The sequence below is a fragment of the Bactrocera tryoni genome, chromosome 4 (assembly GCF_016617805.1).
Source record: "Bactrocera tryoni isolate S06 chromosome 4, CSIRO_BtryS06_freeze2, whole genome shotgun sequence".
NCBI lineage: Eukaryota > Metazoa > Arthropoda > Insecta > Diptera > Tephritidae > Bactrocera > Bactrocera tryoni.
Window position 1 is genome coordinate 76720880 of NC_052502.1, and position 27978 is coordinate 76748857.

At 43.3% G+C, this 27978-nt stretch overlaps 1 protein-coding gene across 1 annotated transcript; it reads right to left on the reverse strand.

Annotated features, from left to right (window-relative positions):
• LOC120774831 (tetratricopeptide repeat protein 28) lies at nucleotides 1-27831 on the reverse strand. The gene is given in 9 exon segments (XM_040104642.1): nucleotides 1-720; nucleotides 790-1126; nucleotides 1178-1506; nucleotides 1672-2472; nucleotides 2535-3268; nucleotides 3330-4995; nucleotides 5063-5182; nucleotides 5248-8365; nucleotides 27718-27831. Coding segments are annotated over 9 exon segments (7665 nt in total). The 3' UTR covers nucleotides 1-274.
• Between the last annotated feature and the right edge of the window lie 147 nt (nucleotides 27832-27978).

The following is a 27978-nucleotide window of genomic DNA, read 5'->3' on the forward strand; positions in this document are numbered from 1 at the left end:
TACTTAATTATTCTTGAAAGAAAAGTTCGTTTATAAAATTTTGCAAATCAAACTTTAGTTTGCAAGCTTGAATAAGCATTATTTGTTTGTCTTCCTGCATGACAACAATCTCCGACGTAATATATTGTCGGCTTATTTTCAGCTCAGTTCCAGTCAATACCTTAGTGTTTTGTATACGTACGATATGTGCGATTATTTGTAATTGCTATATGAAGAACTTCGTAAATAAATACAACATCGTTTTCGTAGACCCGACCGTATTGTTCATAATTCTTCACATCTTTCTACCCAGCACAGCGTTGCCTCCGGTTTGAGTAGCACTTTTTGCGCCTTCCTTGTTACTCGCTGTGCCACCATTTCCATTAGCGTTATTACCCAACACCGCCGCCGCCGTTTTGTAGGTACTGCTGCATTGTGAGTCCGCTACGGATCTGCCATCACCCTCATCCCGACGGCAGAACTCGTTGAAGGGGCTGCTGGCGCGTTTAACATTTGTCATAGTCATATTTGTGACTACCTCGGCTTTCGTTTTGATCGTGCCGACATTCATTTTGATCTTATGCTGTCGTTCCAATATATCGGCGGTGGTCAGTTCACTGGCTTTCACTATACTCGAAGGCACATTGCTTAGCCAGGGTTTGAGTGTGCCTTTCTTTTGTACCGTGGCCGCTTTGCAACGACAAATGATGTCTGCGGGTTCACCACAAATGGAGCAAGTCTCTTTTGTGGTTGCGACGGTATTGTGCACATTTCCATTGTTGTTGCTGCTGCTTGTATTAGTAACGCCACAGTTGCTGCTGACATTAGTCGGGTTGCTAATGCTATTGGCTGTGCTATGTGGTGGTATATTCATAGTTTTCGTGTTAGCCGTGCTCACTGATGATGAGGAGGAGGTACCACTGAGTTCCAGCTCACTGACAGCATCAACAATACTCTTTATGGTACAGGTATTGCTAAGTTTGCTGCTGCTGCTACTCACACTGGGCTCATCGTCGTAGTTCTTGCTTAGGAGTAATTTGGAGAGTGGTGGCGCTAGGCCTAGACCAAGATTACGTTCATGGTATACCTCCGAGATGGTGGGAGTTTCGCGATTCATATGTCGCATTATTGAGTCTTGTATACTCTTCTGATTCACTTTGCTCGCCTCTTTGGATGCGGCACTTTGATTGCTTATTGCCGTTGTAGCATTTGTGGCTGTTGATTTGAGGTCCTTCTTTGCCTCGTTTAGCAGCTCGGTATCGGCTTGAGAGAAGTATAGATTCGATGCGTTTACAATAAGCGCATTATCGTCTTCTTCGGGCAGATTTAAAGGCTTGCGACTACCAGCAAGTGCGCTGGCTGTGCCAGAAGCACCTTGGTGGTTCGCATTCATATTTGTAGGAGCTTCTGTACGTATATTAAGTCGATCCATGAAGAGTGCATGCTCTTTGCTGAGACGTGCAGCCACCGATGACTGTGCGTTACCCAGTTTAATTTTAGGTTTAAGACGGAAGTGTGACATCGGCGTCTGAGTTAATTCAAGTCCACGCTCAATTTCTGATTCAGAGCTTGTAGATTCCAAGTTAGCTGATAACATGGTGGGACCGACCAACGATGTAGTGGGTCCAAGGTTGTTGTAGACAGGCGCCATTGGTGGCACAGGTCGTAAACTGTCGACCAACGGTAAGTTTTGTCTAGGTGGTGGCAGTGGAGGCATATGTCCAGGATGCGGAGGTGGTTGATTGTTACGTCGTAAGACCGTTGCATGTCCCGATATTTCCCAGTCGGTGGTGGAACTAGCCGAACTGGAGCTGTCTGGACGTCGGGAAATGCCATTTGGCACAACACTCATTTCTGGAATGACACTATCACCTAGATAGTTCATACCTGCGCTTGAATAAAGATTACGTATACGAGTTTGATGTGCTAACGCCATGGATACATTTTGCTCCACTGGATTTTGTGTAGTCACCGGAGGACTGGGAGTAAATGCGGCATCACTTTCACCACCACCACCAGGACGTGATACGCGTACGGGTGCACGTAAACTGGAATAACCTAAACGAGGTCCTGTGGTTTTATTAATATGCGCTTGCGAGATGTAACCATCTGATAGTTCGCTGTCAGTAGTGTTGGCCAAGCTAGAATCCTGCGTGGGATAAAGTGCTGAACCAGCACTGTCTGGCGCGCTTGGTATAGATTCAGTGTCAGTACGTCCACCATCTGGTTCACCGCGACGGCGTACATACGATATAAATGCGCTGCCGCTGCTGCTAATCACGCGTGTGCGATTAAGTGGTGGCAATGGCAAACCAAGTCCCAAGGGTTTGGTGGTATCTGCCAATAGGTGGGATGTAGTTGCTGTAGGTGTTGATGTTAACGCGAGTGCTGGATTGGATACAGATACTTGTAATTCGGCGTGTGTTTCGTCAGCGAGCGATTCACAGCTGCTGGATGAGTCCAAACCCAAGCTTTTCGGTGCCTCTTGAGTGTCTAGAATGTATGATAGATATTAATTAAAAGAGTTCCCATGAGATTACATCACATTAACTTACCAAATAGTGCCAACAAAGCCTGCAGTACAAATTGACAGTTGCGGCGGTTCGCTTGTTTGCCTGTACGTAATGTTACTTGGTCCTGGCCGACCTCTGTTAGATCGAAACCAATGGATGCCAAAAGTTCGTGACAACCTGCCACGCGCCACAAGCGCACACTCAAGGGTATCTCTATGCAGGCCTCCGTTTCAGCGGCACCTTTGGGCGGAAATTGTGCCAAAACATTTCTTATAAGTGTAATGATATCATCCGCCACATCGGCGCTATTGACTAACTTTGCCAACGCTTGCAAAGTGAGCGGCGTCAATGCCAACAAGGCTTGTAGGCTAGCGGAGCATTGTGAAAGACGATCTTCCGGATCGGATTGCGGAAAGAAAACACTTGATGGTATGCCATTAGCAGCAGGCTCAAAGCGAAAACCTACTGCCATCAGAAGATCTTTCCAACCGCCTACTGGTCCTGCCTTATTCTCAATGCTTTTCTGTGTTGTGTACATTGCATTCTTTTGACCACGATGTATGCGTTGTAAGCTCTTTTCAACTAGGTGTAAGCAGACACGTAGAGCATCGCGACATTTATCGGGCGTACGCATTAGTTCACACAGTGCATTTCCCATCATGGCAACTTTATTGGAAAGACGCACATTACCACCAATTAGAAGGAAACCAGCCCAGTTGGCAGGATGAGCAAAATGTTTAGTGTGCTGGACTGTCTGCATGGCTTCGGCGAGAGCTCTGTGAAAAATTAAAGGAAAGGGTGTTATTCCTGTTTATACCCATACTAGAGGGAACTTACCTAGCAGCGCGTGCACCTTGTAAGAGCGCGGAGTAAAACGCGCGCAATAATATTTTGGCAGCTGTTTCGGGTACTGGCCATAGAGATATAAGTACAGCTCCTGCACCAGCACATAGCCAACTACCTGCCAAGTTGGCAACACCTGCACCAGTAATGGGTTCAATCGAATGATAGGAGCTCAACACAACCAATTTAGCGTTGAGTTTCATGGTGAGCACATCTGCAGCGGACAGTATAAAGTCTGAGAGTTGTGGCAACTCTATATTGCCACCAGAAAGTTCATTAGTTTCCTCCTCCTGTGTGCCAGCACCGGTCGTCGATTGATAATAACGTTTCTGCGTCTGCGAATCCACCACATCGCCTGGGCTTAACACTACCGCTCCCAGCTTCCAGCTGAGGTTAGCGGCAAAGTGTACACATTCTGCGGTTGGTAGCTCAGATATAACTGCTTCTTTGGTGGCATTGCAGCCCGCAATGGCCTTTGCTTGTAGCATATCAGCAACCATAGCGGCTTCTTGCAACGAAGCAGGTGATTCCGACCAACCCCACGTTTCGGACAGTACGGAAGGTATACGAGGACCGCCGACTACCAAGGCAGTGCTTAGATTTTCCGTAAGTTCACGTGTGCGTAGGATTTTGCTCTTCAAACGGAGCGATTGCAACGAGGGTATCGTAATTATTGAACAACGTTCTGATAAGTATTCGCCATCTTCCTTGGAGCTGCGTAATATGGCGAATGGCACTAGGTAAAGTTCATTTTCCAACACCAAAATGAGCTCCTTTCGCCCTTGTCGTGAAACTGAACAACCTGATGGCAGCAAGTCGTCGAATGGCTCCAAGAGTAGATTATAGAGTGTATGTAAGCAAGTGGGGCCCTGCCAAGCGGGCAAAGTGGGTGCACGTCGCGAGCGTGTAGAGCCCTGTAGACTACCTATGGAGCGTGTAGAGCCTTGCAGACTTGCCACTGAACCACCCACAGAGCCCAAACTGAATAACGAACTTAAGGAGTAGTTGGACGAATTCATCAAGTGGTTACGATTGACCATGCGCAGGAAACCACTTCGTTCGTTGGCAAAATCATCAAGTAGATTTTCGGAACTCGATCGCCAGCCACTACCATCGCCTTCTAGTAGAACGCTATCTGAGTTTACGCCCAAATTATCGCGCACCATGTTAATATAGCGCTCCAGGAGACTACCTTTTTGTTGTGTATTCTTTGAGTGTTCTGTAAGTTTCTCACTGGATATCTTAAGGGTCTCCTCATTAATGTGTACAACGTGGAAACGCACAATTCCCTTCTGTGGTTGGAGAAACCAAGCATAGAGTTCATCGCCGGCTAAACTAAAGTATAGTACGTTGGTCTTGGTACGATTAACAATGTCATAGATGGATTCGCTGCAAGTAATGGTTGTTTTACGAGATATACTGTTCGTGTCTGGGCTGGTGCGTGCTTTGCAGCGCTCTGCGGCTACCAATGCGTCTTCACTGCGTTGAGTTGCGACAAGAATTTGTTGTAGAATGTGATAGCAAGACGTCTGCAGATCGAAAAGACTTGTGCGACCTTCAGGACTGCGCTGATCATATCGCACAGACTCCAGCAGCTGTGCGGCGGTTTCCATTTGTGTGCGCGCGTCTTCGTTGTCATCGGAAGCGCGTAGAGCAAGACCTGGAACGAAATCGTGTTAACCAGGAAATTAAAAGGAACTACATATTTACATGATCGCCTGACTTACCAAGTTGATATCTTATTTTGGCCTCTTCTTCCGATTTGTTGATCGATTGTGCGATCGACAGACCTTGTCGCAGAAAATTAATGGCTTGAGGATGCTGACCCATTTGATGAAAAACGCGACCTATGTGAATAGCGGTTAGTCAGAAAAAATTACGTAATATTAATATAGTTTAAAAAAGTACTCACCGAGGGAACCACAAGCATATGCCTTGCTGAGCCTATCTGCTGTCAACGCCAATTGTTTTTCGTAAAATTTCACTGCATCAACAAAGCTGCGTATGGATTCGTAAACTGCGCCCAAGTTTCCACAAGCGCGCGCTTGTAACGCACCAGCGCCCAAGTGTTCACACATTTCCAAATCCATTTTATGCAAACGTAATGCGCCGTCGGCATCGCTCATACGTTGATAGACATTACCCAAGGCGCTAGTGGCATCTGAAACTAAAGCGCGATCGCCCAACTCACGCGCGATTTCTTGTTGATGCTCCAAACAGTTGACAGCTTGTTCGTAGTTACCTAGCGCCGAGTGTATATTTCCTAAATCTCCATACGCAACTGCTTTCACTTCAGGACTACCGAGTTCGTGCGCCACAACCAGCCGTTTCTCTAAACAAACGAGTGCTTCTTGCAGATTACCAAGCGCGCGATGGCTATGTCCCAGACCACGGTAGGCGCGTTCCTGATCGCGATAGCTTTGCAGCGCAGTAGCAAGTTGTAAATGACGTTCATGACACTTAATGCCTTCCTCAAAGTCGCCCAAGGCATCATAGCAATCGCCCAGATGACCAAGTGCACGCGCGCGATCATGCTGTGTAGTTGGCATATTAACGCGTTCCAGGGTGCCTAATTGTTGTTCCAAATAACCGATGGCATCTTCATATAGACCCATGTTAAGTTTGGCGATGCCCAGATTGCCGAAAGATTGAGCTTCGATACCGGAGTCCTGCAGCTCTTGAGCACGTCCTAGTTGTTCCTGATAACACTTGACCGCGTGTTGGTAGTTCCCTAAAGCCATGTGAACAGCGCCCAAGTGACCATGCGCTTTACACTCGCCGGGTAAATCGGACATCTCCTGCCTTAGCGCCAGTTCCTGTGTGTGATAGCCGAGTGCTTTATCGAATTTCTTTATAAGACGATGTGCCAAGCCGAGCGCACCGCAAGCTGCGGCCTCAAGCGGTCGTTCACGTGCATGTCGCGCAAGTGTAAGTTGCCGTTGATACATTTTAACTGCCTCCTCATGCTCAGCTGTACGCACTAATATGTCACCGATATTGCCGAGCGCACGAAACTTGCCTGGAAGATGATTTGTCATATGCGCCACAGCGAGAAAATACTTTTGACACTCCAGAGCAGCTTGCGTATTGCCCAAAGCCAAATGCGCTAGACCCAAATTACAGTAAGCGCGTCCCATATTTATTTTGTCCTGCAAATCTTTCGCCAATGCTAAGTCTTGGTCGTAGTATCGCACCGCCTCTCGATAATTACCAATGCAGTAGTGGACATAACCCAGAAAGTGACATGCTTTACCCTCAGCTGCCACATCGCCCAGTTCCTGTGAGAGCATCAAATACTGTTCGTAGTAGGGCACCGCCTGAGCAAACTCTTGGCGTGAGCTGAAGCAATTGCCTAAATTTAGTAGAGCGCAGGCTTCACCAGCCGTGTCCTTAAGTTCTCGCGCGATATTCAAATGAGCGCGGTAATGCATAAGCGCCATATCGTGCGCGCCCAAAGCCTGGTACGCAACTGCGAGATTACCATGTGTGGATGCTTCAGCGCTCCGATCGTGCACCTCCTTACTGATCGTCAATTCTTGCTTGTGGTATTTGATGGCCGCCTCATAGAGTCCAGCGGCTGAGTAGGCATTGCCAATATTGCCATAAGCGCGACCCATACCCGCGCGGTCGTGCAACTGCCGCGCGATAGTTAGATGGGCCTGATGTAACTTAAGCGCGGCATCGTGTTCGCCGAGTAGTTGATAGACAATACCTAAATTGGAACAAGCGCGACCCTCACCCACTTTGTCGCGTGCAGCCAGCGCCATTTCTAGTTGCTTCTCATGCCATTTTTTCGCTTGCACGCAGTCACCAGCGCAACGTGCCGCGTGTCCCAGTCCAGCATATGCACGCGCCTCAATATTACGGTCACCCAGCTGCTTGGAGATGCGCAACACTTGCTCATGAAAAGTGATTGCTTGCGCGAAGTTGCGTCGGTAATGATGACTTGAGCCGAGATTCGAGTAAGCGCGCGCCTCTTCAACTTGATTGCCTAACTTGCGCGCCAGCCGTAAATGTTGTGTATGACAATCAACGGCCGAATCGAATTCACCCATTGCTAAGTAAACAGCGCCGACATTGCCGATCTCACGCGCCTCCTGCAAGCGATCGCCGATCTGCTTCACCAGTTGCACGCATTGTTTGTGGCTGGCCAAGGCATTGGGGTAATCACCAATAGCCGTGTAAACATGTCCTAATGAAGTGAGCGCTGTAGCGGCGGCTTGCGTATCCTTACACTTCATCGCGAGCACAAGTTGGTAACGATGTGCCGTGAGCGCTTCCTTATATGAACCTTGACTGAAGTAAGCCGAGCCAAGATTACCATGTGCGCGACATTCTCCCGCCGTATCGCCAAGACTTTTAGCCACTGCCAAGTCCTGCTGCATATAACCAATGGCCTTATCTAACTGATTAAGCGCCCAATGCGCCGAACTTAAGGCGCTGAAGACAGAACCTCGTAATTTCAGGGAACAGGAACCGATACGCAAAGCCGCTTCCAACACTGTGACTGCAGAATGATATTGACCAGCCTGTAGCAGCTCCTGTCCGACCACGGATATCACCACAAATGGTGACTGGTCTAGATTCATGGCGCGCAGTTGTTGAAATGTGGGCTCCAGCGCATGTCGCAGGGGACTCTTCACTGACGCCTCCATCAATCCGGCCAGCAACTGCTTGTGTTGTGTATCTTGCGCCAGACCAGCGCTAAATGAAGCTAACGCCTCACCATAACGACCAAGACACTGCAGTGCGACACCTTGCCGAAAGTACGCCTTCGGCCATTGCGGACACAATTCGCGTGCCTTTGTGGCGTCCTGTAGTGCGAGCGCGAACTGACCCTGCTTGAGGCGTGCCGCTGAACGATTGCTGTAGAGTATATAGTTGCCCGGATCGAGCTGCAACGCGTCCGTATAAAGCATGACGGCAGTGACAAAGTCGCCACTCTGGCAGGCGGCGTTCGATTGGCGCACCTTCTCCAGAAATAGTGCGCGGTTGGCGGCCGGCAGCTCCGGTGTGCATTCGGGCTCATTCTGCAAGTAGAAAAAGAAAGATTGGTTCAGTTAGTTAGTTGTGGTTGCGTACGCCAGTTATGTTGCGCAACTATAATAACTTGAGAAATGTACATGTGATCGCATAAACCTGCTTCAGAGACCGCGCCGATCCATGTGCAATTTTTATGATGGGAAAATGTGCAGCGATTAGGTGCACGCTTAGGCATTTAGCCACATTCCAACACAGCAAATGCGCGCGCGCAGCAAAAAAATCTAAGCTGGACGCGCAGTGCGTACCAGCGCATGCAATATGCAAAGGAAATAAGCGCAGCTGAGCGAAGCCGCATGGTGACGGTGGTGAAGGCTCAGCGCATGCAGCGCACGCCATGCAGATTAACAAGTTGTGGATATTTTTGTAACACAGTGGCACTTAACAGCCATCACAAATAGTCTGGGCGTAACTAAACGCGTAAGCAGCGTTAAAAAGTCTTAACACTAATCGAATGCTCGCCAAAAGAAATATGTAAGTGTTTTCAGGAAAGAGCGAAAAACTGCAACGCAGATATTCGTACGCGACGTAGCCACGAAACCTATCAGCAGTAAAACCATCAGCGGCTGCGAAATTATCTCCTACCGACATTATCAATATCATAATCACCATTACAAGCATTCGCAATGGTCTTCGCCCCACACATACACAGCAAAGCAGCGGCCGACAGCCGACAGCCGCGCCACGCAACGGTTGAGTCACGTTTATGCTTATAAATTCACTTGTTTGGAATGTTTCGCTACAACAACACATGCGCGCGTACAACGCCCAGCGCTACGCAGACAATTGCAAGAGTCGTTGGCATGAAAAAAATTGCTAATAAAAAATAACCATTTACTGCGGCTATGGCAGCAACAACAAATCACCGGCGAGCTGCACGAACGCATATGGTCAAAGAAAACGCGCGCTGAAATTAAGCGAAAACAAAAATAAAAATTGAATGGTTAAATGGAAACATGCCATGAAAAAAGGCGCAAACAGCTAAAGAATGAAAGAAACTGTGCGCATCACTCGTTGCCGCTACTCAATTTTTATAGCAAAACCCGACAGATTGCAAATTACTTTTTGCGCTGAAATTGCCATAATTTTTCTGTAACAACGGCATATGGAAAACGCGCGGCCTGGCGCTGGACATGGACCATGGAGTGGTGTTTGGCTAGTAACGCGGCGCGTTGCAGAGCACCACACTTGGCGGAGATAAGGGTGACCAAAGAGAATTGGAAGTTATAGATTAGGTTTTGCATACAAAAGAATTTCGGCTTTTGGTTTCTTAAAATCAGAACATTATTATTGGATCCTTCGTTGAGTGGAGTGCAACTGGAGGTACCCATATCGAACTTATTTATAGGCTCCTACCTAGTAGTCTACGTCGTCGCCCCAATAGTTTTTGTCAGGTTCCACAGTTGACCTTGTTTTGCTAGAAACTCCTTGCGAATCTTACTCCAGACAAGGTTTGGATATTAGTCTTCAAGCACGACGTCTTTGCTATACCTTTTGTACCTATACAAGGGGGATTTCGTGATCACTCTTTCAATCGTACGCTGTCAGCTAACGCGCAGCTTCTTCGGTCATCTAAGGCTCAGGTATAGCTGCGAGACCTCAGGTGCTGTAGTAAACTAAATTCACTCTCAATATCGGAATAACTAACGGTATCTAGTGGCTTATATTAACTTTTGATCACATTAAGATTTCTTTTGTGAAGCACCATAACTGTATTTAATTTCTCAGATGTCAGTCCTTCAGTTTTCTTGTGTGGCAACTCTTGACAAGCTACAATTTTGCAATATTTGCGTTGAAAATAGGTTTTGAGGTGAAGTAGCTGAACTTTGCGCCTCGCACGTCAACACTGAGCTGGAGCCGAACGTCGTCAGCCCATAGCTCGGCGTAGAGCTGAGCTTTGAGGCTGCCAAATAACCGGATATTGCAGGGTCAGCAATAGGCAAAGGTCGCCAAGTACGCAAACAAGTGAAGTTGAGCATAAAAGAAATTTATGAAATTTATTTTTTTTCCAAAAGCGAAAAAACCACAAAATGTGATTTTAAATATTTTGTTGCAACTACTTGGCTTGCAAGTATGTATATGTCTAAGACTGAAATCAAACCTAAATGACTGAAATTAGCTATGCGGAAGCGCGTTCAAAAGCTTTTAGCGCGCTACCCACGATCCGCGGCACAACATGCTGTTGCGCGCATCCATTTTTGGTTGCAGCGGCGGCAGTACCAACAGCAACTCAATGTTTACATTTTTAATGTGGCAATTAAATGCGATGACTATGCAAAAATGCCGAAAAAACGACAAGCGCCCAACAACAATGATAACAAAAGCATGGAAAATAGCTGAAATTTATGTATAGACGCGCCGCAGCCATGAGTTGGGGCAGCAGCAGCAGCAGCAGCGGCTTCAACATGCGCGCAACATACCAAAAATTGTAAATAACAAGCGAGAATTTAAATTGCCAAAGCGTGGCTGGCCGACTGGCAGGTTGGTGGCCATGGCGAGGTGTGCGCCGCGCGCAATCGCATGACGGAAGTGGCCGAGCGCGCATGCAAATCGCAGCGAAATGGGCAAACACGGGAAAATATCTATGCGCGCAGCTGCCACAGCTGCGCATCTGCATAAGACAAGAGTGCAATAGCAAAAATTTTTACAAAAACAAGCTATTGTTGCAACAAAAACAATAGCAATGACACTGTTGCAACGTTGATGATCGCCGAAAATCAAACAAAAAGTCAGCCAAACAAGCGTAAACATTTTGAAACGACGACTGTGCCATTGTTGCGCTTACACTGGTACACAGACACGATAGTATGTGTGTGCAACTGTTTACAGCTTTGTTTGTTTTTGCTAATTTCGGCTTTGTTGCCTAATAAAAATGGCGCCAACGCTTCCCGTTGCCAGACGCCAACAATACAACGCAGTCGCGGTAAACCAACAATAGCAGCGTTGACGGTCGCGGCCAGCAGGAAATTGTAAAATCTCAAAGAATTTATTTCTATTATAGAACAATGTGTGCAAAATGTTTTGGCGAATACTGCTGACGCTGCGGCTCTTTCTTTCATACATTTTACGATGCGAATCTTGTGGCGATCAAGGACGACGGGTTGCGTTGTTGACGCACGAGGTATTTAATGATGTTGGGCAATAAAATATCTGTTAGAGCGGTGGATAGGAGTAGTTAGTGCAAAAGTATAAGATATGATGGAAAGACGGCCAGGCGAGTGTCTTTGAAGGAAAGCTTGGTGGTGTAAGCTGGAGCTTGAAAAGTGCGACATTAGTGAGAGAGTTTAGTTTTTTCCTTAGTGAAGAGTAAAAATATTTTGTTTCCAGAGCGCTCTCTTTCAGTAAGCTGATTCGAAACATATCTTCAGGTCATCAATCTTTTTTTCGCGTTATCAAACTTTTTTCTGTGCCACGCACTCTTCTTTCGCGCATTTTTGTCTTATTTGACACAAGTTAAAGCCATTTTGAGCCGATATTAAGCAAATTTGAATTCTTTAGCACGTTTCCGTATTCGCCTTATAAAACAGCGGAGTAAAGATGTACTAGATACGACAGGTTGTGGCCTCAAAACTTGGTATAGACCGTTTCTAAAATCTTGTACAACAATTTTTATAATAATATATAAGCAGTCCGTCGGTAGACGATATATTATCTACTCTACTTTGGGTACAAAGAAACTTCGCAGTCAGTACAGCATTATAGACTACTTCTTTTGTAGAACAAATCTTTGGTTTTCTCTTGATTCGTGTGCTGAATTTTGTCCAACACTTTGATGGTTGTCTTTTCTGAAATTTATTTTGTGAGTTCGGAGCTCAGAGAATCATGAGGACATCACTGATATTATCAAGAGTTTATAAGAAGTCGACATAGTTAATAAAACTTCTCCTTCAGGCTGCAGTTACCCGAAATTATCCCAAGTACCTTGCATATGGTAATATATCTGGTACAAAAGTTCTTTCAGAGAATTATGTCCCCAAATTTTCTGCAGTCATCCTCATTTTTGCTAGGTCATATTCTACTATATGTAACATATTTATATTCTTTAGCCCACTTGGACTTCATCCGCATGACTACGGCGCTTTCGGAAACCACTTTCATTCATATATTTGTTAATATTCCAGATTGCAAATCGAATTTGTTATCAAACGCGCGTCTCCTAACAATCGCTCAATGACACATTGCTCAACTGCTGCTGAATTGTTTATTAATGTGATGTTGTATTATTGGAATTTTTCGCAAAACTTTTCTACAATTATCACAAACGTTTCCTCTCCTCCGACCCATCTATGGCACATTAAGCGGCCCTGCCCACTATCCACCGCTCACACTTATAGCATTTCTACGTCAAAGCCGAGAAAGCAAAGATTTCGACGCGCTAAACACGGCGGCTTATCAGCGCCCTGTATGTTTATTGTTGTTTTTCTCCCCAAGACTTCTTGGCAGCGACGCTCATGTCAATACAGCGTGTTATAATCACAAAGATAATGACGCCCTGGGAAACTGAAACTTACTTAATTCAATGTTATAATACATATATTAGCGCAGTCATAAAATATATGGAAGGGGGGTTGTTTATGTGGTCGAGTTGTATGAACCTTAATAACGGAACAAATAAATTACGTAAGCACGTAATGACGTACATATTTTAACTATTGGCGTATGCAGAGACCTTTATTTATTGATCGTGCTGTGCCGTGCGGTTATTATGTTATTTTATACTTTGTTATGTTATTTTGTATTATGGTGTCGTACGTCATGATACGTTGTGCCATGTCACGTTATACTACGTTGTGTTAAGTAAGTTATGTTATGCTATGTTATTTGATTCTATAATTTTTTTATTTGAAATGCTTAGTTATGTTATGTAAAGTTATGTTGTGCTATGTTACGTTAGGCTATGTTGGGTTATGTTATGCTATGTTACTTTGTTTTATGCTATATTATTTTATTTTATAATATTTTTATTTGAAATGTTTACATTCTAATTTATGCTAAGTTATGTCACGTTATGTTATGTTATGTTACGTTACGTCATGTTATGTTGTTTTATTTCCTAATATTTTTATTTAAAATGCTTACATGCTGATTTACGTTAAGTTATATTACACTATGTTAAGTTGTGTTACGTTATGTTAAGTTATTTCTAATTTTTTTTTAAATTTGAAATGCTTACATGTTGATTTACGTTTTTATGTAACGTTATGTTTTGCTATGTTGCTGTATGTTATGTTATTATATAATTTTTTTATTTGTAATGCTTTTATGCTGATTTAAGCTACGTTATGCCATGTTATGTTACTATGTTTTATGCCTCTTTTTGAAATTCTTAATTTTTTACTGAATCTCATTTTCATTTGCCATTTGCGTTTTTTGCTTGTGTTTTTTGTTTAATCTTCGGTTCGTTAAGCTTCTTAAGGATGTTTTAATCATATTTAGTTTTTTCGCCGTTTATCTTTCTCCAATCACCCTCGTTCAAGGTGTACCCTTCGCTCGGGGTACTATTTAGAAAAAATGTATGTGTTATATTTTAAACGAAAAAAAGAGATTGCTGCACCACGAAAATGGCAACATGCATCCTGTTTCTTTCATCGTGTTCCGCTGTCATGTCGCATTTTCAACGTCAATGTCAGCATCTTGTCATTCGTGCATCCTCAAACTCAAACTCTGGCACAGTCAGCACAGCGTCGCGGCGCAACTACACACACACACATACACACACAAACAAACACTCCAACGAAATTAAACGAACAAAGCGTCAGCAGTCAGCTTGCCCTCGACCGCATAGCTAAACATCATTCTCAGCCTTAAACTTACAAACTTAGCCGCCCAGCCTATAGTACAACGGCAGTCGTTCGATCGCGAAACGCTGCTGTAGTTTGTATTTCAGTGTCAGTCGTACACACAGATCCTTAATGCCAATTGTTGCTAAATTTGTGTTTTTTTCATACTCGCCTGCCCTTGTGCTCGGCTTTGCCGTCTGCAACTTTAGTTTGTCTGTCCGTCCGTCTGTGGCCTGTCAATAAGTTGATTGTCAGCGCTTCATGTCGTTTCAGCAACAAACTGTGATTATTTTAGTATTTTTTTTTTGTCCGATTTTCGCTGGCCTCTATTAAGCGTGCCCTTTTACCGCGTCGCGGCGCGCTACAGTCTGCGCTGCACTGTAAAGGAAAAAACAGACAAGCGCACAAGCCTCGTAGCAATCACAAACAATTCAAAAGCAAAACCAATGTCAAACTAAAACAAGCGCTTTCCTTGCAGATTTGTAGCTTGAGACAGCGCGCGCTTGTTCTATGCGCCTGATCGCGTACTATTGTGTTGCAATTGTTGTGCCGTGTTGTTTGGATTTTTCGAAAATTGGCGCCCATTGGCATGGAAAAGTCATGTTGCATGCCAGCAGCATGAAGGTGACGCTCGCGCGCTGTGTCCGCCATCCCAACACACAACCAGTTAGCCCGCTAGTCCGTGTACCGTCTAAACGCAAATAAAAATGCCAAAAACATTTCGCGGCAGTACACAGCAATGTGTGTAAGCTGAGCGCGGCGCAGCAAGAACATTGTTTTCCAAGCAAAGCAATGCCGTGTAACACTGCTGTGCAATTGCCGTTTGGCAAAAGAGAAAAATGTGACGCGCGTACAAAAATTCCAACAATTTACAAGCGCTTAACCCTTGGCGCACCAAAAAGGAAACGCAAATGACGCTGCAAATCCGCGCGCAGCAAATACTAGCGGCATGTGACTTTACCGCGCGTCTTATATTTGCTGATTCGTGCACGTTTCGGGCTTTGCTTTCTTTTAAGTTTTTTGTTATTGTTGTTTTTGCATTTGGTGCTGCAGTTTTTCAACATATTTCTGACATTGCTTTACATTTTTCTGCTTCCTTTGCAACGTTCGCGGTGCTCTGCCACATTTCTTTTACTGCGCGCTATAAAATAATTAGCCGCATTCCTTTGCTGCTGCCACAATACTACTTTCAGCACGCTGACTACCGCCACCTTTGATTGGCCTGACTTGGCGGTGACTGGGCTGCCGTGCTGCGGCGCATAATAAGTTCAGGCTGCAAGGAGCGCGCGAATGGCTGACAGCACATATATTGTGTGCGCTGTAACTGGCCTGGCTTGCCACTGTCGAGGTCTGATTGAGGTCACGTTACAAGTCTGCTACGCCGTTGCTGCCAGTTGTTGCAAATGGCAGCAATATGTTTACTGCTGATTTTTTCCTATGAAATATTTGCTGTTTGTTACAATGTTTTGTCAGAAAACTTTTGTGCATTTAATTAACTTGGCTCGAATACTGCTAAGCTGCTCATTTCTTAGCTCCCGAGCGAGTGTAGACTGTCTTTAGCAGCCATTAGTTAACGGAACTCTTTAAATGGTACTGTTATATAATTTCCGTATTTAAGAAGAAAAGTATTGTACGTTTCTTGCTTAAGGTGAACATCCCTTTCGCCATTAGAAGTGTGTTAGCCTTGGTAAATGGTCTCAAAGATCTATTTATTTGTCATATCGATCCATCATACATATTTACCCTTAGGTTAGGAAAGGTTAACTATATTCTGTTAGGTTGAGATCCGAACTCCAGTAGCAGCAAGAACACCAGGTATTAATACAGAGGAAGGAGAGGATGTCAAAACCTTCGGAGATCACCCAAACCTCTTTTCCTGTGTAAAAAGAAATCCTTCCCTCGACTGGTAGTTCTACTTAGACTTAAGACAGCTAGATTTTATATAGTCATGGACTGTCAACTCGGTGGTATCCTCAAAACTATTCGAGGAACAAGATTTCCTTAGTTTTTAATAATTCTTTAATACACAAGGTAGGGATCCGAACTCGGAAAGCAGCAGTAAGTGTAAAAAGAAATCGTTCCCTCGACTGGTAGATCTACTTAGCCTGAACAGAGCTAGATCTTTGTAGTGCCATGGACCGGCAAGTCGTTGGTATCCTAAAAATCACTCCCGGAACATGATTTCTTTGGCGTTTAAGAATTCTTTATTAGACTAAGTTGAGATTTGAACTCCAGTAGCGGCAAGAACTCCAGCGATTAATGGAGGCGGAGGGAAAAACTGGAGTCAATTTAAAAATTAAACGTGTACCAGCCCAGATTCGGTCTGGATAATTTAAAGCCCGAAGTATTCTAAGCTCGAAAGGATATAAACTACGACCTACATATACTAAAATTTGCCAAAAGACTTCTTCGAGCACATTTCCGTGTCCAGTGAATTTACTCATCATAGACTAACAGAGAAATATCTTCCTAAACAATCTGTTATTGGATATTCATCTCGGTATGAACCATATATATAAACTAGGGCCAACAGAATCTAGAGAAGAACTTGTATTGAAATCTTTATCTCACAAAAATTTTATAACCAAAGGCCAATTGAAATCTTTTATTGAAAATATTTACGCAACTATCCACCTGCGAAATCGAATTGCGATCGCAACTGGCGCACAATACGCACAAGCGTATCTATTTGCTCGGTATATGCATATGTCTAGCCGCGCGCCTGTCGTTCAGTCATCATAAATCCATTAAACGTTTTTAATTGCCATAATTTTGCGAAAAAGCCATTTGTGTGCAGCCCAGTTGCGCGCGGGCCCTTCCAGCGATGCGGCGCATGCAATTTGAAATGCGCACATAAAAATGCGCAAATTTACGTGGCATAATCACTAATGCCACAAATGGTTGCAAATTGAAATTTAATCAATGCACTGAATGAATTTATGGCGACACAAACGGCCGAGCACAACACAAACTAAACAAATAAAAAACGAGGCTGCGTAAACGAAATAGAAATGGAAACCCGAAAAGGCAGCGCGCACAGCAGTCGAGACGACGGTTGTGTGGCAAGTTGAACGCGACGAAAGTCAAGTGAAAAAGCAAAAGTTAAGCAGCGATGCGTAGAGGCGCCGTAGAAAATGATATCACACAGCAATGGCGACAGTGAGGCCGGGCGCGTGTGCAGCACGACGTTGCAAACAAGTTGCAACAATCATTGCGACGCATCGCCGCTGCCAACGTCGCGGCTACAGCTGTCAACGCGTAGCTCAGATGACAACGCACTGCAAGGCAACGCCGCAGACGCGCCGAAAACACGCGATGAAATAAAAAAGTTGCACAAAAACAATTGCAACAAATGCGACGGATGAAATTGAAACTTAAAAAAGGAATGGCTAAAGTAATATTATTATTGTAGCAAAATGCGCTAAGCTGTGAGCTGCGAGCTGTAAGCTGAAAACAAGAACGCCGATAAGAAGACATTTCGAGGTGTAGTGTTGCAATGTAATGTTGTCGTAAGGCGAATTAAGGCGCGGCAACGCACGACACAACGCGCAACATTTACGCTACGCGCGTTGCGGCATGCAACATTGTTGCGTGAAGAAAACATTAGCGCGCGTAAAATATGTGTAATAATAATAATGGCGAATGTAGTGAAATGGCGATTACTAATGTAAAACGCTAATAAATGTTGGAAGGCAAGAATTTGCCTGACTTTACGAAAGACTTAAGCGACAAACTTGCTGAAATTCACCGGGCTGAGTTGGCGTTTGACGCGCGCGAGAGGAGACACGTCGGCGCAATGGCGAAATGTAGGCGACAAGCAAGCGCTTATATTTGGATTTATGTGAGCAGCATGAACTTAGATAGAACAACTGGACGCTTCAAAATCGTTACTTTTATGTTAAGTAATTTTGCTGATTTTTATTAAAATCATAAACAATCATAAATTGTATGGAAAATGTTGGCATTTAATAGACAAGCTATGTTTGTGCTACTTTGGAAGTGTAGTTGAATACAACATTGTATGCAGCATCCTCAGTTGTTGTGGCACCAAACAAGCTTGTCTTTTATGGTGATTTTCTGCTTCTTTTCTGCTTATCTGCTGCTTTCTTGGCGATTCTGTGTGATTTTTTTTTTGATTTTTCCTGTAGTTATCGCGAAGTAGTGCCAAATCGTGCTCTTTTGGATAAGGCAAAGTAGAAGGATCCTTTCTCTCATTATTAGTTTGTGCCACTGTCTTCTTTCTCAATTTCTCAGTATATGCAAAGTTTAATACATATGCGAAATCTTTAAGTGAGGTTAGGAAAGCATTTAATATGGGTACAGAATGCAAAAAGCCTAGGCTAATGACTACTGAAACAATTTTCATTTCTTGAAGACACAAAATGCAACCGGAATTTTCAGTGGTTTTGATAGATGCCTTGATCAAAAGTATAAATGTAACGGACTGCTGAATCGGTCGGGTTTTGGACAATAAGGAACAAGTTGTAGGACCAAGTACTGCAGCTCTATTCGTCGGAATGTAAATAAAGAGACAAATTACTTTTGGAAAACCCAAGTGAAACTCGTTACAGATAATAATACATGGAACACGCGAATCACAGAACATTCAATATCTTGCCATCAGAATCATGGTCGGCGGTCCCTGTAATCTCTCCACAAATTTGACCGATCTTCTGTCCTTCATATACTGTTTCTGCAACGAACGAAGACTGGATAGGCGGCAATGAAAACTCTCAAACAAACTGTCCGGAGCAGAGGCCGCTCTCGATTGATTTCAGTCGAGCATCTCCAACACAGTATTATCTAGGAATCTCGACCAAAATGACCTCACCGATAAAAAATTGCGATGGCGATTATTGTTAAAATATCGAACGGTTCTTAAGAACTACGTCAGATCGTAAAAGATGAGTTAAGATGAGATGAGTCAGACAATGCCTCGTCGGGTTCCGTTTGCAAAGTAGAAAGCTTCTGCAATATTGTTCAAGGATCTTCTTTGGACTTTGAAATTATTAAATCAAGTTCTATGAATTTCAGTAAATGATCTTTAACACAGTATTGCCTAGGAAGCCTCTTACCAAACTGATCTCCAAAATGATCGCGATTGTTGTTCAAGGTCGTAAAGGAAACTGAAAGATGCAAAAGAACCAGTATAATTCTTTTAGGATCTGTTGGTATCAGCGCATGGCACGTCAAATTCTATTTGCTTGGCAGAAAGCTTCTGTAAAATTGTTCATGAATCTTCTTTGGGTTTTGGAATTATCAAATCAAATTCTAGTTTGCGAAAAACTGCAAGAATGAGACTAGGATATGGCTGAGACCGGAGTCATATCGAGCAGGAAAAAATGAGACTGGATTCATATCGATTTCTGCGAATATCTCAGACTACCAAAGCTCTAAGTTTGCTTCCATGCCTTCAGTTTGTTCTGCTTTGGCACCGCCGGGCTTTCTTTCCACATGCATCGCATTACTCATTACTCTCTACTCAATTCTTCATATAAGAGGCACGTGCTGTCTTTTGCTTTCTTCACTCAGTCCCTATGGATTTTCTAAGATAATTGGTGAGTCGTCAATATTTTGTCAATGGCTTGACACAAATGCCAACTGCGTCGGCTGTCTTAGTGTTAGTCGTGTTTACGCCGCTTTTTAGTGTCATACTTATTTCCTCTTTTTCACCATACGCATACATACATACATATATGGTAGTACATATGTGAGTATGGAGGCAGACGCCCCAACACCTCCAACAGCTTTCCTGCGTTTCCATGTAAACCATTAAAAATAATTCAATCATCGAAATTCCAATCAACACATTCCGCACGTCAATGATCGCATTCCATTTCGGTGTCTCGCTGCCTTTTTTGCTCTCTTTGGCTTGCTCGCTTGTTGTGCCACAGCGCAGCGCCTAAGCAACCACATATATTTGTTGCAATCTCTGTTTGTAAACTTATTATTATCTGTTCTTCTGCTTCAATTGCTTTGTATGTATCAACGCCATTGCTCCGCCATGCGTGCGTGTGTGTGTGTATGTGCAGCAAAAATTTACCTGGTTTTATTGTGTGTCGTCCGCTCGGCCATTCCAATTCTCTTGCTGTCTCATTTATTTATGATTTGCTGTTGTTTTATTGTTGTCGTTGTTGTAGGTATTGTGTATGCACCGCTGCGGCTGCACATTATTTGTTATTGTTATTGCTTTCGATGCTGCACACATTGTTCTTGTTGTACGCCTTTAGCCCGCCAGTAACTCAAACTCACTCCGAGAATGCGTGATATGCGACTAGTCGAAAGGTGTAGAGCACCAGCAGCGGCGCGCAGCAGCAGTGGCGTCAGTCAGCGGCGTCTCAATGCGACGTTTCGCTTGCTTGGTTCCATAGCCTACGCTGGAGCGCGCACAGACGCAGTGAACGTGTGGCTAACTCTAACTCTGCTGCCGGACGGACAGATACCACAGCCACGGCCACAGCAGCAGCGCAGCATACTCAATCGGCCTAATGGCAGTAGCGTTCATTGGCAGCGCTGGCGCGCGGTGTGCGGCGGCAGTTGAATTTAATAGCACAGTAAAGGCCGTGATAAAGCTGGCTCAATGACTCCGGCTGGCTGGCTGGCTGGCTGGCAGATGGCGCGGCAAGACGCATCGCGCCGTGTGTAAATTGCGCTGAGCTTAATAGAACGGATGCAGTGCTGACTTGAGCGGCGCGGAGTGTCGGTGCAACGGTGCGACAGCATGGTTTTCCTTGGTTAGACGTGTGTATCTGCACGATTGCTTCGGCTGCATGGCCGCATGACCGCATCACAGCATCGTTTTGTATGCTCTTTTGTGCGCATGTGCGCATATGTGTGTGCGTGGTTGAGTGTTTTCATGTTCGCTTGATCATTCGCACGGTTTGCGCGCGAGTGGCGGACACAGGTGGTGCGGTTATGCACTACAGTGGTCGTAATCAACAACTGCAACAGTAATAGCAACAACAATAACAAACAGCATGGAAAAAATAGTGGCAAGCCAAAACAGCAACTATACAGTTAAATTATGAGGCATTCATGTGTCGTCTTTATTGAATCAATGTGTGTGTTCGTGGAGCTCGCTGTAAGCGCAAACGATTTGTTTGTGTAACCTCTCTGCCTTTCCAAACCTACATACATATATTTCATTAATGCTAGTCGAGTGAAAAGAATTCGCGCATTTTATAACAAACACGCGCCTCTAATTACACACGCACACACACTCACACGCATCAATTAAAATACAACTCTGCAAGAAAAAAAAACAAGAATAAAAAAAAAAATCGAATTTAAATGGCCGTGTATTTTTTGTACCTTTGCCTGCTTGCCCGAAGCTTGCAACATCTGCCGGCCTGTCTGTCTGTATGTTTGTATGTATGCACACATACATGCGGCAATAAAACTAATCGTAATAATGATCAACGACCGCAGCGTCAGCAATGATTTACCACAAAATCCAGACAAACGCGGTAAGCAAAATAACAACAACACAAACACGAAAATCTTAAAACAAATCACTAACAATAAAAGAAGAAAAGCATTGGGAGACAAAAACAATGCTAACAACAAGGTCACACCCGTACGCGCTTGCGTGAGTCCATAGCTATACAAACTCTGTGAAGTTCGCAGTAAATTTGCAGCTACGCAAGCTAGTCAAAAACATTCGGGTGGTCCTATTGGCATTAGAACAATTCCAGCGATCGTCTCACTACATAAATTCCTAATAAGCCTCGTTCAAAGGGTAGTCATATAAGTTCAACGGCAGCTAAACCCGTTCTCCGACGATCTATCAGTCAAAATGCGTCTCACCGACCGTCCATGTGATCGAAGAATCATCTTTCTTTCTGCTTCCGTCTCAATATTTCATTCTGAACGACCAAGCAATCGTTTGTAAAATCTATTGATCTCGCACATGTTTCGACGATCATCTACCTGTCCCAGAAATCCTAATTTTTCTGCCTCGCAGATCCTTAAATAAGTTCAACGGCAGTCAAACTTTTAATCCGAGGATATATTAATCCTGAATACTTTCTATCGACCGTCTATGTGGTCGTATAATTATTTATTTTGTCTTTTACCTTAAGTATTCTGTCTCTGCAACGGTTTTCAGCACCTATCGCTCACGACCTTCTGACGACCATCCATCTGCCCCAGGAGCCATTTTTAACTCTGCGTCAGAGTTCCTTATATAAATTGAAGGACAGCCAAACACTTCGATCAACGATACATCAGCTTAAATACGTTCAATCGTCCATCTATGCGATCGATGTATCATGTTGTTGTACTTGTAGCGGCAGAATTCTGCCGAGTTGACAGTCCTTGGTCAGATAAAAATCCAGGTCCGTTCCGGTTATCATCTATCTTTCTGCCTAAATATTCAGTTCTGAACAAACCTGCAATTGCTTCAAGGATCTGCCGATCTCGTATATGTTCCGATGATCATATAACCTCCCCAGAAACTGACTTGCTTTCTACCAGAGAGTACTTTACGGCAAATAGTAGTCCATGTGCTTGATGCACCATTTTTCTTTCTCTTTTAGCCTCAATATTCAATTCAAAGCGACGTTGCAAACTTTCCAAAAATCTGCCGTATTACTTTATGTTCCGACGATCATAAGTCTGCCACATCAACGGTCTTTCTTTCTATTGAAACTATTTAACAGTTCTATTTGTCGATCATTCTTTGGATCCAGATTGGATCCAGAAACTGATGCCGTTCTCCTTCAGCATTCTCTTTCGATAAACCTTCTAACAGTTTCTATTTTTCCATCGGTCTACCGACACTTCATGCGTTAACGGTCCATTCTTTTCAATAATTATAATTCCTTCTACGTTGGCGTTTCCGTCCATTCGACCTTCTAATCGTCCCACTGGTTTATTAACTTTTCCACCGTCCCACGACTGTCTATTCTCTAAGGTAACGAACTTTCCTCCTGCCTGAGCATACCTTCACGCAATCAAACGACCGCCAAGGCAATCTCCTCCGCCACATCAAATCAAATCACATCACATCGTGCCCGTCATTCCCCATATACCGCAGACGCGTCCTGATTGCGCTGTGATCAGCGCGTTCTGCGGTTCGTTCAGCCCAAAAAACATTCGCTTCATCCGCATAACCATAATCTTCATTAGCATCTATGTTTCTTAGCTAAGCGCACAACATTCTTTTGATTCAAATACCACAAACACACATGAGGAAAACGAACGTACGCCATCGAGCAAATTAACTTTTTCGATTTATTCGTTCTGTGTTTATATTTTTTCAACATACTTTGTTCTTTTATTAATTTGTGTATTTGTGTTGCTTTCTAATATTCAACTAGCTGTGTATTATACGAGTAGTAGATGTGCTGGTTTCTGGTGGTCATGCCATCTACTTGCACTTGATGAGCCCGCGGTTTGTTTGCTCGACTTGAGCTGGTAACACGTTTTTTCTAGTTTGTTTGGAAGACTCTTTAAATTGTTTGTTTTGAAAAGTTTTGGTTCTTGGAGGAAATTTGTGTTTTGAGATTTTGATTTTTCTTGGGAGATACTCTAGATCAACTCGTATGGGGTCGGTGATATTGACTGAAAGAGAGATAACTTCACGGCGTACATATGTTTTGATTCGTTAATCCCGTTTCTTATTACTGATATTTAGTTTCATTTAAAAGGGAACCGCATGAGACGGATCTGCATTTCAGTTCGATGCATCTGCCTTGCAATGTCAAGAAAACCGAATTTGTTTACAAAACTCATCGTTCAAAAACTTCCGAGAATGAGCAGAGGGACCTTAGGGATGGCTTTGAGTTTCACTTGGGATCATCTGAAGCTAAATATTAGAGTCTAGTGGGAGGAGTATTTGTAAAGAGTCTGAAGAGTTATCCATCTTTAAAAGTAGCCTGATCCATTATGAAGCTGAAACCTTCAATTCTGAATTTGAACGATATTTTTGGAGGCAGCGGTGGCTTAATATAAGCTTCCGTGAATGAGCTCGGGAACTTAAAGATGGCTTTGAATTTCGCCTGGGATAATCTGAAGTCAAATGTTAGAGTTTAATGGAATGAGCGTGTGGAAAGCAGAATTCTAAAAGCGGCAAATTTGGGGTTTCGAAGTATGAAGCTAAACTTTTCACTTTGTGGTAATGAAATTAAAGCTGTGCTTTTGACGAAGAAAATGAAAGTTAAATATTTTATATTTATTTTTAATATCATGCATCTAACGACAAATATGTTTGTAGACGCATAAAAAGCTGAAACTCGCTAAAAGTTGGTCAAAATTGGGGTTGTTCTTGTTCTTTTTTCATAAGCATGCTTTTTCCATCCCTTTTTTGTTGCTCCTATGAGTATTTTATCTGTTTATGCATTTGCATTGGGCATTTTGCATTGAAAAACTCAGTTTTAATACACTTTACGGCACATCTTGCTCGATTTCACGCTTGATGGGTTCTTAATTAAATAAAAATGGCGCAAAAGCGTTTAATAAAAGTGGAAGTCGAATAATCGGCAGTTAACTATAAATAAAGGTATAGCCAGGCAGTCAGCCACTAAGGTATAGGCGCGGGCGCAGTCTTTGCGAGGCATGCATACTTGCACATGTGTGTGGAAAGCTTAAGCTCTTGAAGGCAGCCACACTTGAACATGTCCTGGCTGGGCCAACAACACACCTGCTGCCTGTTGCCTGCCATCAGCCTGCTTAAGCGCACTCAAACTACAGCCTAAGCTGCACACGGCTCCCAATCGCCCGCGCACTTCGTCCACTCAGCAAGTTTTATTGCTACAGCTTGGGTTTTGGCTTCAGCTTCGTAGGCTGCTTGGCTGCCTTTTCGCTATGATTACCTGCACCTTTGATGCGCATGTCGAGATTAAAATTTAATTTAAATTTTTTTCGCTATCTTTCAACGCTGCGCTGAGCTTCCTGCGCGCTTCAATGAGTTTGCTATTTCAGTTTGATTGCCGTTTGCTCTTTTTCTCTACACAAATCGCTTTTTCCCTTACTGTTGTTGTTGCTGCTGCTAGTTTACCGCTGAAATGTTTAAATGCTGTCTGCTATTGTTTTTGTTTTGGTGTCGAGTTGTGTTTTGTGTTAGTTCGCGTTTGATTTGCGAGCTTCGGTCGCGCTGGTCGCACTCTTCACTGCATCAAGTCACGTCAAAATCTGCTTACAATCATCGAATTACATTTAAAACCTCAAAGGAAAAGTAAAAAATGAAAGAACAACAAAAAACTGAAAATAATGAGTTGTTGCAACAACAACAACAAGCTCAAGTTAAAATCAGGCAAAGCTGTGGCAGAGACACGGCGGCGTTGCTGCTTACCGCTGTCAGCAGGCTTTCGTGGGCCGGCTGAAACGTCAATATCAGTTTTAGACAGAGTCGCAACCACAGTCACAGCCACAGTCATCACAACCACAAGCACAACTACAAGCGCAGCCAGTTTCGCAGGCACAACCCCGGTCTCGCCTCGTTTGTTTGCCATTGATTTCTTAGATTCGATTTTGTGGCATTGTTTTACGCCACATACTCAATGGCGTGGTTTTTGTTGTTGTTGTTGCTGCTTTGTGTTTCCTTGTACTTGCTGCGCATTTCTCATGTCGATATCGCATTGATTGCAACCCGATTAAAATCGCTAAACGAGTTTTTCTAACAATTTCATATCCACATATTTTTCAATTTTTGTTTTCTCATTGTTCTTATTGTTTTTGGCATATGGTGTGCACAGGAATTAGAGCAGCGGCTAAGCGTGGCTAAAGCCGAGAACTGGTAGCAGCGTTTATTTGAAGGACAAGCCAGCGCTTGGTATGCCACTAGAGGCGCTCTTGTGTAGCTTCTAACGTGAAAATATGATGGAGAAAAGGTGGTCACTAAAAATATATAACATGTCGATATTGAAAGTTGTCACAACGGCGTAGTCGAGAGCTTTGCACTCTGCCAAAATGTTGTGGTTCTCTTACACGTCTTTTTGTTAAATTCCTTTAGATACTGAAATTATCCCGAAACAGGGGTTTTAGAGTTTTATTGTTATCCTCAAAAATCAATTTGACCTATAAGTAGCCGCTGAAAGAAGTGAACTTGAACTTATACTTAAATTTACCCCCTTAAACTTTCTTGCTGTCTCTAAGATTGTGGATTGTCTCATTACCCACTGAAACTACGATTAAAACTGTCTTTGTGTCTGCCTGTATATACGTTCAGTTTTCGAGTTATCGCTCTGAACACATCCTTCTCTCTTCAAGAAGCTGCGGACAATAGCTGCCAGACAAACTGACCGATTCTAATCTAAGCCTTGTACGGAAAACTTTTTTATTTGACAAGATATCTTCACAAAATTAAAGGTTTTCCTTTCTACTATCTAATTTTTCAATTTTGTATTATATGTGTTAGAGTCCAAAATATCAGCGAGATTCTCGGCGCATAATAATTTTTATTAACTCTTTTCAAGTGGTACACCAATTACATGGTATATTAGAGGTCCACCTTTGTAGTTTTGTTAACCCATTTCTTATCAAGCAATTACTACACATAAAATCACGTTATCTCTACGCTCTCAAAGCATTTCTGACTATTCTATAAAATTTTTTATAATTAATTTTATTTTTTATTCATGAGAAAACAGCTGCACTACGCGCCTCGGCGAGGAACTTGAACTTTTTCATTCTTATCGTTAGAAAAAGCGAGGCGAAAATCAGGCAGCAAAGAAAAAATCGAAAAAAAAATCCAAAAACAGTCAGCCCGTGTTAGTTTTTGATTATTTCCACTCGTCGTGATTGTCCATTTCAGGTATTTAATTTAAAATCAGTTAAATGCATTTAATGGCTGAGTCGTGATTGGAAAACCAAAAACCAAAAAAAAGCCCAAAAAATATATAAAATTGAAACAAGCGAAATTCACGAATAAAAAAAGAATGTTTAAGGTTCTGCTTCTGACAGTTTGTCTCTGTGACAGTCTCGGCTGCTGTTGTTTACTCATATGCCACGGCCAGCTGCTGCGCGGCAATTTAAGCACAGTTACACGCTGCTATTTCACTTTGTTTGCCCGAATGCAATAGTGTGGGCCGCCCTGCCAGCCGGTGTGGCAGCGCGCCGCGCCGCGCAGCATGTGTAGGAGACGTGCTTTACAGCAATGCTTAATTTGCATACAGTTTATTTTAATTGAATTCGTTGCACGTCGATTCTGAGAAGTTTGAAATACAGTGCATTGCGCCTGCGCTGAGAATGTGAGCGGAATAGTATGTTCGTTTACGTTTTATTTAAGACAAATTAATTGGGTAAAGTGATTTTTGGTAGTGTGTTTACTTTTGTGACTGTCATTGTGGGAAACGGGCAGCACTTATTGCCTTAAGTTGCAATTGAAGTGCAACACTGCACTCAGGCTAAATCAAGACTACATTGAAGTAGCTATATAATTGTTCTCACTACCGGGTGTTGTAGTCCTAAATTCTAATACTCAACTATGCGCTGTTATTTAAATATAAACCAACATAAATTGGTTGAGAATTGCATTTCATTGAAAGAAATAATCTTACGAAATACTTTGGCTGGCGTTGCAATTATGTTGTAACAATAATAAAACTCGCTTTCGTACTCACCTCCGAAAAGTCTCGTTGCGACATCTTTATAATTTCCTGTGTTGCCAGACCGCCGCTATTTTCATTTGCATTGCAATTGAGCGGCAAGTTCAGTAAATTCTCATAGTTCGTCATTGATGTGATTATGACTGCAGTTGAATTACCGAATAATACATAAAGTCGTATTTAATATTCAAACAGCTGATACCATGTTCAGACACTGTGAAAAATATTGCCACATTTTCATATCAAAACTTTTTTGCGTTGGCTGAAATTAAAGAA